The 14,933-nt window shown below is 37.5% G+C and overlaps 1 protein-coding gene, 1 non-coding gene and 1 pseudogene across 2 annotated transcripts; 2 read left to right on the top strand and 1 right to left on the bottom strand.

Annotated features, from left to right (window-relative positions):
• The first annotated feature begins 3,815 nt into the window (after positions 1 to 3,815).
• On the top strand, positions 3,816 to 3,897 carry TRNAS-CGA (transfer RNA serine (anticodon CGA)). Its single transcript has one exon. It is a non-coding gene; the product is annotated as a tRNA-Ser (tRNA).
• A 1,967-nt stretch (positions 3,898 to 5,864) lies between these two features.
• LOC104609348 (uncharacterized) lies at positions 5,865 to 7,163 on the top strand (annotated as a pseudogene).
• A 4,200-nt stretch (positions 7,164 to 11,363) lies between these two features.
• On the bottom strand, positions 11,364 to 14,131 carry LOC104609356 (uncharacterized). The gene is made up of 3 exons (XM_010275655.2): positions 14,068 to 14,131; positions 13,691 to 13,980; positions 11,364 to 13,568 (listed from the first exon to the last, which is right to left on the bottom strand). The coding sequence occupies exon 3, from the start codon at positions 13,541 to 13,543 to the stop codon at positions 11,489 to 11,491; it is 2,055 nt and encodes a 684-aa protein (XP_010273957.1). The 5' UTR covers positions 13,544 to 13,568; positions 13,691 to 13,980; positions 14,068 to 14,131; the 3' UTR covers positions 11,364 to 11,488.
• Positions 14,132 to 14,933: the final 802 nt, after the last annotated feature.

The raw sequence follows: 14,933 nt of genomic DNA, 5'->3' as shown, positions 1-14,933 counted from the left end.
CTTTGACATTTGAGTAGGTGGTTCCTGAATCTCGCTACCTTGAACCAGTAAGGAGCCAATTTGCTCATTGCTTCCATTACTTTGGGGTCCTCCTCATCTTCATATCAAACGTGTCGACGTGCCCCCTGTAAAGAAATCAAATAAATAGCTTCTAGTGCTTGGACCCTGAGATCTAGATCATCCAATGGCTCTCGTTCGATTGAAAGTGCACTCCCAAAGCTCAAATGGCATTTTTGATGTGTCATGTTCACTATAAACCTTCTTTCCAGCAACATAAAGAAGGCAGAGCTGGTTAGAGAAATTCTGACATCAAAAGCAAATTTTATAGCTGCTTCTCTCTTAGCTTCAAAACAGCAACTGCGAATGGTCCCAGAAACCCCTTTTATCAGAAAAAAGAAATCATGAGCATGGAGAATGAAATTGTGACCTTAGACGATAATAGAAATAGGAGGCCATGTTCCTACAGAAAACGGAATTGCGTTCCGGTCTCCCTGCTTCTATCCTCCCCTCTTTCAACGATGGTTTCATTTTGAAAATTTGAAGAAGAATAATGGGTAAAATAGTCTTTTTCATCTTCCTGATAATGAACAATAATGGTAAAGAGGTTTTAGACAATTGTCAGAAAACTTAAGGGTATTCTAAGACATTATGTAAATAATAAGGTTAAAGTTAGTGAGTTAGGTAAACCATAAGGGTAGTTTAAGAAATTTGCCCTTATTTTTAAAATTTTCCTATCACATCAATTTCTTAAAACTAATATTACAACTTTAAATTCTCTTTTTTTTTTGTGGCTCATAATGTTTACATTATTTTTTTAGAAACTTAGACTCAATAATAGCTACATGGGTATTTTGGACATTTTTATGCCTCTTGTTAGAGGATTCTAATAGAGGGGGTTTGTGTCAAAAAGTTTAGGCACAAATTGCAATTACCAAACTTCAGGGGATATTTCAGCAATTTACCTTTTTTTTGGTAAAGAATGAACATTAATTATTTAGGCCATGTTTGGTAAAGAATGAACATTAATTGTGACTCCTTTGTCCTTCATTTTCTTTCAATTTTTTAAAATATCCAATCCAAAGTGAATGAATAAAAGTACTTTGATAGAAGTGATTTTATAAAAGTACTTTTATAAAAGTGCTTTCATAGAAGTACTTTGATAAAAGTACTTCTATAAAAGTACTTTTATAAAAGTGCTTTCATAAAAGTACTTTGATAAAAGTACTTCTATAAAAATACTTTTATAAAAGTGCTTTTGTTAAATTTCTTTTACGAAAATACTTTTTATAAAAGCACTTTTGTAAAAGTACTTTCATAAAAATACTTTTATAAAAGTGCTTTCATAAAAGTACTTTCATAAAAGTGTTTTAATGTAAAAGTACTTTTATAAAAGTTCTTTCATAAAAGTATTTTTCATAAAAACTTTTATAAAAGTGCGTTTGTAAAATAAGCACTTAAAAAAACTAATAATTTAAACTTAATAAATAAATGCTTATTTTTAAAATAAGTAGTTAAACACTTATTTCGAGCTTATTTCTCAAACACCAATAAATGTTTAATGGTATTTGATTGTGCGCGATCTGATCACTCCTAGTTGGAAAGTGGTTGTGCTCCTATTTGGCGACAGACAAGAGGTACCTGTGAGGAAGAAGATGAAGGAACCCGGGGGGCTCACCCACGGGAACACTTCGGTTAAGTTAATAACCGGATTGAAAGCTGGGAGAGAGAGAGAGAGAGAGTTGCAGAGAAATTAAAGAGCTAGAGGGATGATCACGCAATACCTTTGCCCCTGGGGGTCGGGGTCCTTATATACTAGTATCCTGACATGGCAGGTGCAACCGCCTCTAAATCTCGGCTGCGGCGATCTGCTGTCAAATAACGGCTTGGAGTGGCTGGCTGTTATTTGTCAGAGCTGAGCTGGCGGGCAAAGGTGATCGCTGCAGAGTACGGTCCTGCCAGACAAGAGACAACCTCCAGGGTTGGTAGGCACAATGCCGCCAGGCGAGAGACGTGAGCGCAGTTTCCAGGTTTGGTAGGTACGGTTGTCAGGTAGAAAACCCTCTGCGATATGCCAAACTGCTCTGCAGCGAGCTACCTTACACCGAGCTGTTGGTGATGCGTCGAGGTGCTTCTACCCGAGGCAGGTCTTCCGATGTAGTCTGCTTAGGTTTGGACAGGAGCGAGCTTATTCTAGTTAGGGAGCTGACGAGCTTAACCCGAAGTGTCTTCAGTTCGGGATGCTCCCTACTTGGGAGGGTCTTAGCTCGGGGTGCTCCCTATTTAGGAGAGTCTTAGCTCGGGATAACGGAGTATTATCTTGTAGCGAGCTGCCATTTGCGACGAATTGTCAGGCTTGGTTATAACGAGCTCGTTACACTTAGTTGTAGCGAGCTCGTTATGCTGAGTTATCACTTATGTCGAGTCACGTCCACGTATCCCCTTATTATGAGGTTGGGTCAAATCACCCTCCATCAGTATTGTTCCCACCCAAATAAGCACTTATTTTTAATAAACACTCCCAAACATGACCTTAATTACGTTAATTTATAATGAACGTCATTTGACCCGGTGATTAAAGAACATTAATCAATCACCTTTTATTACTTAACATTGTTTTTGTTTTAAGAATATCACTCAACATTGTTAATTGATATAGTAATACATGTGTTGCATTATCAAAAATCGGTAACCTTCGATGTGAAGTAAAAGCGGGTCTTGGAAGAGCCAATTTTATCTCCTACACGGCCGGTAACTCCATAATAACAGTTCATTTTACAGACATGATTTTGAAAACCGGACACGATGGACCTGTTAATCGATTAGGTTTTTTCAAACCACATCAATGGGTTGGATCCGACCTGATGGATCAGATTCTGGTTCCAAAATTGAAATTGATGGATCTGTTTTGGGTCTTGGTATAGTGTTCCGATTATTATTGGTTTGGAACCGGTTTCATCCAGTCTTGAACTGATTCAGACCTAACATGAGGTAAATACATATAATATATAATATATTAAACAAATTATATATAATATACATATATATATATATATATATATATATATTATAATTGAGTCTGTCGGGCCAAACCCCATTGTTCCAAGAATCGATCGGTTTGGTTATGGGCCTAAAAATTACATATGCTATTGGGTCCGATTCAGTTTTGGGTCATCAATATTTCATGTCGGGCTGGTTTCAGTTCTAATTGGTCCCTGCCCAGACCCGTCTCGTTGATGGCCTTAATTGAGAAGAAATTCTTTTGGATGATTATTTACTAAATTGGGGTTAGTTTCGTAGTATATCATGATTTAGAATATTAATTGATTTTGACTCTAGTTAAGAAGGGGAGAGATACATGCTGAGTTGGCAACTTATGAGACATAGGTTGTGTTTGGTTGCAATACAAATTTATTTGGATTAGTACAAATTCTTGTTTTTGGATGTTATTTTATTTTGCTTCATATCTTAATTTGCTTCATTTATATTACAATCAAACAAAACAAACAAAAATTTGTCAAAATTTACATTTAAATCATTTGCACTGCTATAGTTTTACATCAGTGTAAATTTATTTATATTGCAAAAATGAATAATGGAGACACTCTTACAAACATAAGGTTGTGGAGGAGAATGGAGAATTCATTTGACATTGTTAGTTTTGTTTTAATATATATGTTAATAGATGCTTCGACTAAAACTTATTAGATAAATAATTGATTTTGGAAAAATAATTAATGTAAATGTTTCAATTAAAATTTATTGCACGAGTGATGGACAATTGCTAAAGGAGATTTTCTTCTCCGCTTCGTATTCAGGTCGATATGTCCGAGTGGTTAAGGAGACAGACTCGAAATCTGTTGGGCTCTGCCTGCGCAGGTTCGAATCCTGCTGTCGACGAAGGATTTTTATCTTTTCACCGACAGAAGAATCTATTCGACTATTCCAGAACCTGCTTTCCGTTTATAAAAGTGAAACGGAAAGTAAGAACTACGTCTCCGTATTTAAAATAAAGGGTAAAATACAAAAATTAGTTTTAAGCGGCCGCCCAGCATAAAGCAACAGAAATGAGTAGTGAAGGAGAAAAAAAAAACCAACAATTGACAGCAATGGCAACAAGTCCGTCACTACTTTGCCCAAGGCCCTCCCAACTTCTTAGCAATATAAGAGTCCTCTTTCCCAAGACTCTGTTGCACTATGTCTCTGTAACCCTGGCCAACTCCGATGCCGCCGTATCTTATCCCTGTGTCCTCCATAAGGCGTGCAAGCTCCTCTTGTCATGACTTCGATGCTGTAACTTCTAACATTTATACAACATACACCCACAAACACCTAATTACAGGATCACAACTTCAAGTTCTTAGAATCCGCTTTCATGAATTTAACATAGAGATGACGCAAAGATGCCAAGTCGATCACTAGAACTCATTTTAAAGCAGAAATTGTACATCAATTCCATTAGCGTGATCCAAAAATACATATAGTAGAAACCCTAGCCGACCAGTAATTAATTAACGGACTAGATCTCTCCAAGTAAAATACAAAATGGCTAAAAGGCAAAAGTATCATCGACACTCTTTTTCTTCCCTTTAGACAGATAGACAGAGACATGGATGTTGAAATCGTTGCTGGCTTGCTGCAGGTCTATTTGTATCGAATATGGATACGAATGGGCACTTTAACCTTTTGGTTGCTTCGACTCAATCTGCTCGATGTAAGAGAGTGGAGGCAGTGGGGATGGAAGAGAGTGAAGATGATGATGAAATCAACGAGAAAAACCAAAGAGGGGAGATCGGGGGAAGGATTTCACGTCATTCTCTTCTATTGGGAGAGGAAGGGGAAGCAGGGGCAATTTCTACATTTTTAAATATTTTATTTATTCCCTAACAATTAATCAGGGGTAATTTTGTAATTTTATTGATTTTTTTGGAAGTTTTTGTCAAAATCTTTAATTATTTAAGGGAGGTTTTTATTAAAATAAAACTATAAGGGAGGTTTTTATGATTGTCAGAAAATTCAGGGGAGATTTTTATATTTTACCCTAAAATAAATGTTTATTTGGGCCATTAAGCACTTATTGCTATTTGGGAAATAAGTCCAAAATAAGTGTTTATTTTAAATATAAGGGCTTATTTTTTAAGCACAGATTTTCGGCTTTTTTAAAGTGTTTAATTGTTTATATAATAAGCACTTATTAAATTTTTTTCTTCCAAAATTGTCCCTATTTGAACTTTATAAAAATATTTTTATGAAAGCATTTTTACAAAAGCACTTTTACAAAAGTACTTTTAAAAAATTATTTTTATGAAAACACTTTTATGAAAGTACTTTTACAGAAGCACTTTTATAGAAGTACTTTTATGAAAGCACTTTTAAGAAAGTACCCTTAGAATTCATATAAAAGTGCTTTTGTAAGGATACTTTCTTAAAAGTGCTTTCGTAAAAGTATTTCTATAAAAGTACTTTCATAAGAATACTTTTACAAAAGTGCTTTTAAAGGATATATTTTGAAAATTTGAAAGAAAATGAAGAACCAAATCATCACAAATGCTTATATGTAAGTGCTTATTAGAGAAAAAAGACTACCACACCCAATATAAAATAAGTGTTTATTTTAAAAGATAAGCACTTGAAAAAGTTAGGTGTCAAATGCAGATAAGTATTTATTCAAATAAGCATTTGTAAGTTGGACTCGACTTCATACATCAGAAAATCCATCATCAGAGCGAAGGTGGTTCCTATGAAAACACTTCTACAGAAAAAAATTGATCTTCTGTAAAACTTCTACATTTCAGCTATTATTTTCAAACAACTTTGTAGTAAAAATTTTGCCCTTGGAATTTTCCTCGGTGTAAATGATCAAGGGAAATACAATTTCTAATGCAAAAGGAGATAAAATATAACCCAAAATTAAAAGGCCTATCCCCAATAATGAAGTTTATCTAATTTCCGCCCATAAATAAGATGAGCTGAAGCGCAACTGGCAACTACAGGAAGTCAACTCAAAGGCTAATACAAATAAAACAATCCTTGTCCCTTCTGTCCAAGTTTAGCAATCTTAATTGCCAATAAGCCATACAAATCAGGAATTTTAACCTTTCTCTGCCTTGAAGGACTTAGCAGCAGTGAAGATACAGGTTCTGGATTATTTTCTTGTGCCACTCGGTCTGCTTATAATGGTGACTTACCACACATCTGGCTCCTCTATCGGATCATCTAGCATCCCACAAAGACGGTCCTGGGCATTAATGCCATCTGCAGGCGTATCTGGGTTCGAACCATGATGGATGTATGTTTTGTCTGTTCTACTCCGTTCCGTTTCTCTCCTCTATGGATGAAATTAATAAACTTAGAAGGAAACATAAGTCCTGGATTAATTGGATTCTTTTTCTTTTTAAAAAAAAATTGTTTTATTGCACTGTTGCTGTATATTTATCAGGACATGTCCAAGAATGGAGTTGTCGCAGTACAGACGCTGCGAAACAACATAATGGCGTCTACGTTGTTGGCATCGACGGCGATCATGCTGAGTTCTCTCATCGCTGTGTTAATGAGCAAAAACTATGCTCGACCATCGGCGTTTGTATACGGTGACAAAAGTGAGCTTGGGTTTTCGATCAAGATTTTCTTCATCTTGGTCTGCTTCTTGCTGGCTTTCCTCTTGAACGTTCAGTCAATTCGGTACTACAGCCATGCAAGCATCCTAATCAACGTGCCCCTCAAGAAGAAAATCTCGTCACCGTCCCTCCCATCTAACACCGGAATACATCGCGAGGGCTGTGAACAGGTGTCACGGGGTGTCAGACCGTGACACAGGGGCAGCTATTTCTGGTCTCTTGGCCTGAGGGCCTTCTATGTCTCCATCCCTCTGTTTTTATGGATCTTTGGGCCTATACCCACGTTTCTGTGTTGCGTTATCCTGGTTTTCATGCTTTACTTTCTCGACGTCAGTTTTGAATTCGGTGATACTGAAAACAAAGATGAGGAAGAAGGGAAGGTAGACAATCGTGATATGAAAAACTGTAATGCTTAATTAGTTTTAGAGTAGAATATTGCCTTAAATAGAATAAATAATCGGTTCAAAATCAATCCAAGTTGAATTTGTGTTATCCTGATAACTGTAATGCTAGTTATCAGAATTCTTTTTTCCATGCTTTTCAAAACCGGACTCCGATGTGGTTGGTCAATACCCCTCACTTGTACTTATCCAAATTGCTCTTATAACAAAAGTGTCACTTTTATAAAATTTCCACTCAAATTTGAAAGTTTGCAATCAGATAAAAAATTTGCATCTGTTTATTTATAATTATGATTTGCATCTTACCAAATGAAAAATTGTACGACGCGCCCAAAAGAGACAAAAGAGAAAAACAGGAACTTAGTGAAAATAGGGCGTAGGCGATGCAAATAATGCGTCCTGGCTGACATCAGATAAGAGATAACCGTTTGATAACTTGTTTTGGGAAGTAATGGGGCACGGCATAAAAATATCAGCAAAAATAATATATCTTATAAAGTTAATTAAATAATTTATTACCAATAATAATATATCTTAAATTATTCTACTGTTAGAAAATTGACTACTGTTTCAGAAAAATATCGTTGTCCTTAAACATCGACGAGAAGGACTGAAATATCCATCTTACCCTTAAATCTCATTCATTTAAAGGTAAATGTCAATGGATATATTTTTTTTATTGACTAACTCTCCTGTATTCATTTTGTATTAAGTAATGGATTCCTAAAGTTATCTTTACTTTTTTGGGTAGATAAAAATATCATTTTATTATTTGTAAATGTTTCTAGGTAACATTTACTGGGATATATAAACTTATTCCGGAAGCTGTATTGTTACAAATGAACGGGGCCTGAAAGATAAAACCGTTTGGGTCAAGACCAAAAAGGTATAACCCTTTCCTTTCCGTAAGATTAGGTGGTTAGACAATCGTCAATACCAGAAGGGTTAACCTTGTAAATCGACCAACGTAAATCCACAACATCAAAAACGTTAGGGACTACAGCTGCCATGGATGTCCTTCAATCATCCTTCCCACCTTCGAACGGAACGTCCGATCCAAAATGGGTGAAGCCTTTGTTGCAGTTCTTGAACCGGACCAAATCCTCTTGGTCATGGTGAACTGAACAGCAGATACCCAAAAGAGATTACCAATTCCAGCTCTTTTGGGCGTTCGCGCCGGTGACTATCCTTGCTTCAATACAAGAAAAAGAGGACCGGATTGAAAGAGAGGGGAAGGAGAAGAAGAAGAGAGAAAGAGGAGGAAGGAGAGAGAGAGAGAGAGAGAGAGAGAGAGAGAGAGGAGATCAGAGCAAGCTCGCCGTTGGCTGTGATCGGCGAGCTTGAAGATGACATGATATTTCCCCCTTTTCTGCTGGGAAGAGTTACAGCCTGGCACCGAGTGGGTACGCTAGATAGGCGCCAGACTTAAGATTGAGAGATGTGGCAAGAGGGATCTCATTCAATAACATTTCAATCTCCTCTTCGCCGAGTTCTCACTACCGCTGCTGTCGCAAGGATGAGCCCGAGCTACGTCGTCGAACGCCGCCGCAACCCTTCTATGCTTCTCTCCCTCCGATCTCTTCGATCTCTTACCTCCCAATTCACCCTTTTGGTTCTCGTTGTACAATGCTGGTTATATGTAGCTGCGTTGAAGACGCTTGCTCCGATATGGTCGATGTCTCCGACATTGGACCACCCTGTTTTGACAATTACCAGCCGAACAACCTTATGATTCTCGTTGTACAATGCCAGTTATATGTAGCTGCGTTGAAGATGCTCACTCTGATCTGGTCGACGTCTCCAGCATTGGACCACCTTGTTTTGGCGATTGCCAGCCGAACACCCTTCTGGTTCTCGTTGTACAACGCCGATTATAAGTAGCTGCGTTGAAGATGTTCGCTCCGATCTGGTCGATGTCTCCGACATTGGGCCACCTGTTTTGGCATTACCAGCCGAACGTTCGGGAACCCAAGCTTGGTCATGGCAAACTGTAATCGAGGATTTGGTCATGGCGAATGTTTGAGAACCCAAGCTTGGTCGTGGAAAACTGTTAAAAAGATTTGCAGGCTCCTTCCCCTTCCTCTCACCGGTGTTACAGGGGAGAGAGGAGAGAGAATGAAGGGGAAGAAGGAGAGAGAGGAGCCGGAGGTGGAGGTGGAGGGTACTAACGCTCGCTGATGATGTCAATCAATTTTGGAACAGGTACACTTTGTTAATTAACTAAATAACAAGGGTAATCTAATAAATTTACCCTTTAAAATAAAAATGACACCGATGGATGCTATCTACACACAGCTCCCAAGCTCGCCGGAGGTGGAGGGTACTAACGGTCGCTGATAATGCAAGCAATCAAGCCCATCGTTGAAGTTTCAGAATTCTAATGAGAAAACAAAGGGATTCTCAAAAAGAAGAGGTTTTCTTTTCAAATTTCAATGGCAAGGAAATCCTCGACTAAGAGTGGAACATCCGGAAGGAGTACATGTAGAGTGTAAAACCTTGTATTTTATATTATTTTGTATGTATTTATAATGCACATGTTTGTATTTATATTCTTTTCAAATAGAGCATTAAAGCTCAATTTAGAAGAAGTATAAATATAAATATATACAGTATAAATACATACAAAATAATAAAAAATACAAAGTTCTGCACTCTACATATTTGTATTTGTACTCTTTCCAAATTGAGCCTTATCAACAAATATAATTTATTTGCAATTGTTTCAAACTTTCAACAATAAATCTTTCCCTTCTTGGATTATTATTGAAAGAGCTTTTAACTATTTGAGGGATATTAAGACTTTTTTAGAGAATGAGTAAAATGATAATATGAAAATTTGAAAGTCTATTTAGTGGATAAATCTCAAATCCGGGTCAATAAAGATAAATTTTGATGCCTCTTTTAATGCAAATGGATGGTGTTCTATAACATGTATCGCCATCAACCATTTTGGCTCAATTCTTGATCTCACAGCCTATTGTGTTGGTTTCATGTCTATCAACTTAGCTAAAGCTTAGGCTGTTTGGGAAGCAACCAACATTGTTGTCAATTTTAAGGACCCCCTGATAATTATTGAAGGTGATTCAAAACTCGCTGTGAAGCCAACGTAGAGATTGGAGAATATCATTTTAGAGTATCTTAGTGCTTGCTCCCTGCTTAATTCCAGTATTAGATTTCAACATGTGTATCAAAAAGCAAATCAAGCAATAAACTGGTTAGTTCATAATGCTTTAGCTGGAGGTTCATTCATTTTAGTGAGTATCCCTTGGTTTCTTAATTTTATTTGTTTTTGTGATTCCTGGAGACGTGCTATCCTCGGCTTGTATAGCACCTTCAGTTTCTTAAAAAAGAAATGTGAATTATGTATGTATGTATGTATGTATGTATGTTCGAATGTATTTACTATACATTACTACTAATCAATAGCAATTTCAATAATTTTTTGGAAATTATCATAAAATATTGTAATTTATTGTTATTTAATTTACTATTAGTTAATTAGTTATAGAAAATTATTAGAATTGTAGGGATAACAATTTTTTCTATAAAACTGTGGCGCTACCCTTCCCCATCCCGAATGGGGAAATTTTTTTCATATCTTAATTCTTAAATGGGGGACAGGGTAGAGATGAGGTGGGGACAAGGAAAATATTTTTTGCCCGAAATTAGGGATGGGGTTTGCATATAATTCCCTAAATTGATGGTAAATTAGTAAAATATTCATAGATTTAATATTGATTTTTAAAATATCTCTATGTTTTCCTCAAATTTTTATAATCCTAAGATCCCATAATTTCATTTATAAAATAGATCCAAATTGTCAGAATTCAATTCCTAAAATACCCCCAAATTCCCATAATCCTATTTGTAAAATATTTATAAATTAGGATTTTTCAAGTGATTGTTTCAAGGTAAGGAAAATTTGGCCCTGAACCCGCCCCACCACTAGGGCCGGCCCCCGCTATATATATATATATATATAAAATCTTTTTGCCACCAGAAACTCAAATTTGTAAAATCATTAGTTAACGCCTAAACCGAAGAAACTTAGCAATTACTCAGCCAGAAGACCTTCCCCTAATTAATGCAGAGTCATTTTATAGTGTCTTTGGTAAAAGAATCATTTTCTAGTTGAAAGATATAATTAGAAACACCATAAGCAAGAAAACATGGTTTATGGCGTCAAAAGATAATGTACATGAGGCTAGACTTCAGCATCTGCTAAAAAATAATTCAAAAAAAAGTTATATATACCAATCTATCCTTGGCATTTTTTACACATAGTGGTTACCTCCTGCCTATCAGCCCAAGAATATTTTACTTTAATTAAGGAATGGCCCCTAGTATGTGCTCAAGAATAGAAATTTGCAATCTACAAGCTTCATTGTAAAGAACAGAAGTAAAACGAACAAAACTATATCATCAACATAGTTTGTGAGTCGATATATGTCTTAACCAATTAATAAATCATGCTTAGCTAATTGATGTATCCCTTCTGTGGAAGCTTGTTTTTCTCAGAATATCTCCAACTCTTCGCAGCAATGCTTTCTTCTTTCGGTGCGATCTATCATTATCATCATCGGCGTGAGCACATTCTAGATGATCGAAATCATCTGAGTTGATAGCTTCCCCAATATCTGCAAATACCGAAAAGGTTGCTCTCCGGTGATGATGATGATGATGATTGTTATTGACCGGCTCCGGGGAGTCCAACGTATCAAATATTGAACCCTTGAGTGTTTCAGCCATTTCGGGATCCTCCTCAATATTCTTGCATGGGGTTGGCAATCTCAAATCCTCAAGATCGAGATGGAGAACCTTGGCTAGTTTCTTACCATCTTTATTCTCCTTTCCATCTCTGTTCTCCTTAACGATTGAGTTCTGTTTCGTAATTGGTAACCCCGTTTCCTTATCATCTGCTTTCGATTCTGTGGGTTTTGTTGATAGCAACTGCTCCTTCAAATCATGGATAGTCTTGAGAGCTTCGGCTTCGCTGTTCCTAAGGTGTTCATTTTCTTGCATAAGACTTTGCAAAGCTTTTTCCTTCTCATCTATGCTGTCCTTGAGCTGGGAATTCTCAGCCCTAGCAATCTCTGCGGCTTCCTTTGCAACGTTAGACTCATTCAGAGCTTGCTTCAGTATATCCCTTAACTTGCTATTTTCTTCCTTCGACGTTTTCGTCATGTTCTCAGCCATTTGGAGTGATTCAGCCAATCTACTGTTCTCTTCTTTTATCGCATTAGACTCTTCATCAGCCCTTTTTATACAATTAACAAACTCAATTTCCTTTCCAGTCCAAGCCAAGGTTGCTTCCTCAGCTTCAATTTTCAGTCTCTCGGATGTTTCTTTAAGCCGAACAATTTCCTTATTCTTTTCATCCAGGAGCCTTTCATATTTCTCCTTGGCACTCTTCATTATCAGCTTCAATTTTTCAGACTCCTCTTTTAATTTTTCAGACTCCTCTTTTACAGCATCCAGTTCTGCTTGCGTTGCGCTGAGATTCCCCTTAACCACGTTGGCCTCCGTCGAGACTTCTTTAAGGGCTAATGCTAGGTCATCCATGGCTTCCTTGTTCTTCTCTTCTGCATCTGTAGCTAATTTCAGTTCAGTTCTAAGCCGGTTCATTTCCTCGGCTAAACCTCGGGCCTTTGATGAAGAAAGTTCTTCCTTTTCTTGGGCACGGGCCGCGCAATCTTTTGCAACTTGAACCTCGGACTTGAGATTATCCATTTTCTCTTTTATGGAATGCGTATCATCCTTTGCCCTCTCCAGGCATACTTGGGATAAATCAATATCTCTACCACTTTGTACTGTTGAATTTTCCAAGCTCTCAATCTTCTCACGAAGAGAAGTGACCTCAAGCTTGGCTTCTTCAAGCAAAATCTTAGTTTCTTCAAACTGCTTTGTTTGAGTGATGAGTGACTCCAGCATTTTGGCTTCCGATTCTTTTGCATTAGACAATTCTTCCTCCACTAGTTTTGCCTTGTTAAGTTGGAGAAGTAGATCTTCGACATTTTTTCCTTTGCCCAAACCACTCGACTTAGCAACTACGTCCTTCAAAGCATTAAGCTCTGCAGTGAGGCTGGCGACCTTCTTCGCATTAGACTCAGCGACGTTCTTGGCAACCTCGGCTTCTTTGCAAGCTGCATTCTTTGATTCCAAGGCCAAGACAAGGCTTTTCTGAACGTCACTGAGCTCTGCTCGAACAGATAAGAGAGACTCCACATCCTTGGCGTGTTGTTTCTGAACTGCCTCAAGCTCGAGCTGCCACGCTTGGTCTCTCTTCTTGGCAGACACAATGCTTGCCTGCTCCAATTCGTCAAACGCAGTTTTATCCATCTCTGACAATTTGTTTGCCCAATTTTGAGCCGACAAAGCCTCACAGAGCCTCAAATTGGCATCCTCGGCGACTTTCTTCATTTCTGCGAGCTCATCGAGAAGTCGATCTCTTTCCTCCTCTACGTCATCTAATCTTTCCCTTGTCTTCTTCAGTTCTTCCTCCAGGGATGGTCTCATTTTCTGTTGCATTTATGTTCCTCCAATGTGTTTCTACCTGAAATTACACCAGTCCACCATAAATAAATACGTATATAAAGTAGAAGGAACCGCAATCCACAAAGAGAAGAAACTGGGTTCTAATAGCAAATTAAAGCAGAGGTAGGAAACGTGGTATACCTGAGGTGAATCAAGGAACTTGGTGTGTTTCGCTTCAAGAAATTTATGAGACTCGGAAGCAATTTCGGATGAAGCAGGAATCCCTTCTCTTTGTTTCCAAGTTGGTGCAATCCTAGATTTAACGGAGGAGAATTTCTTCCGTGCAACTTCAGAAGTGCCAGGTCTAGAACCCAGAAAATCTTAAGGGATTTAATTCCAAACAACCGCAACCAGAGACATACAGGCAATGCATGGAAACCACTCGACCAGAACCCGTCAAAGCTACAACATCCAACTCAACAACCAACAATCTGAAGAGAAAAGAATATAATTCAGTTAACATATATTTCGATTCCCATCGAACACAGAAGAGAAACAGAAAAAAAAAAATCTGAAACCTGGGTTTAATTGGAGGTTTGGAATGAATCATGTAAAAAAGAATCCTCCTCCTTTGTCTTCTATATTGAGTTAACCGTAAAAGGAAGACAAACCCAGAAATTTAGTGGGAGACGGGGTTCGTTAGAGCCCTACCCGTCATAGATGACAGTCCGATAAACGCGGGTCTCCCTCGGTTTAAACCTCGCGACTCGGGTTGGTGGCATGGATACCACAGGTGAAAGAGGAAAGAGAAGGGTATTGGACGGCAGTGGTGATTTTGGACTTCGGGTCGTAGCCATTTCACGCGAATGAAACCAAACCAGTAAGTTGGCCAAACAATGCCTCCTTCTTTTAAATATTGACAACATTGCCCTCCTTTCTTTTCATACTTGCATGGTTCTGATTTTGTTTAGGATAAATTACAAAGAGACCCCGTAATATGGGGTCGGTGACAATTACTCCCCTAAACTTTTATTTGCGGCAAATACCTCTCTTAACTTTCACTTTTTCGATAGATACCACCTTAGATGGCAGAATGCATTAAATTATCAAAATACTCAAAAATATCTCCATGAAACCATTAAGTAACAAGAATCATTTCACTAATATAGAAACACAAGTTTCTTTAGAATTTTGATTGCTATTATTTGAGTTTTGTGAGAAGGGATGGGACATGTAAAACTGTAATACTATTTCCTCGAGATGGAATATTTATTTTTCAAAAAGAAAATTTCTTTTTTTAGATCTATGGAGAAAATTATTAGAAGAATCTCACATTATAGGGAGAACAATGCACTTTAAATATGTAATCCACTAAAACCCTTAGAACTTCAAGTTCATTTCATGAAATTGCAATAGGAATTCCGGTCTGAAGTTCATCATAATT

The sequence above is a fragment of the Nelumbo nucifera genome, chromosome 5 (assembly GCF_055504915.1).
Source record: "Nelumbo nucifera cultivar China Antique chromosome 5, China Antique-T2T, whole genome shotgun sequence".
Classification (NCBI taxonomy): Eukaryota; Viridiplantae; Streptophyta; class Magnoliopsida; order Proteales; family Nelumbonaceae; genus Nelumbo; species Nelumbo nucifera.
Note: the sequence above shows the minus strand (reverse complement) of the source record. Positions and strands in the feature narration are given on the sequence as shown.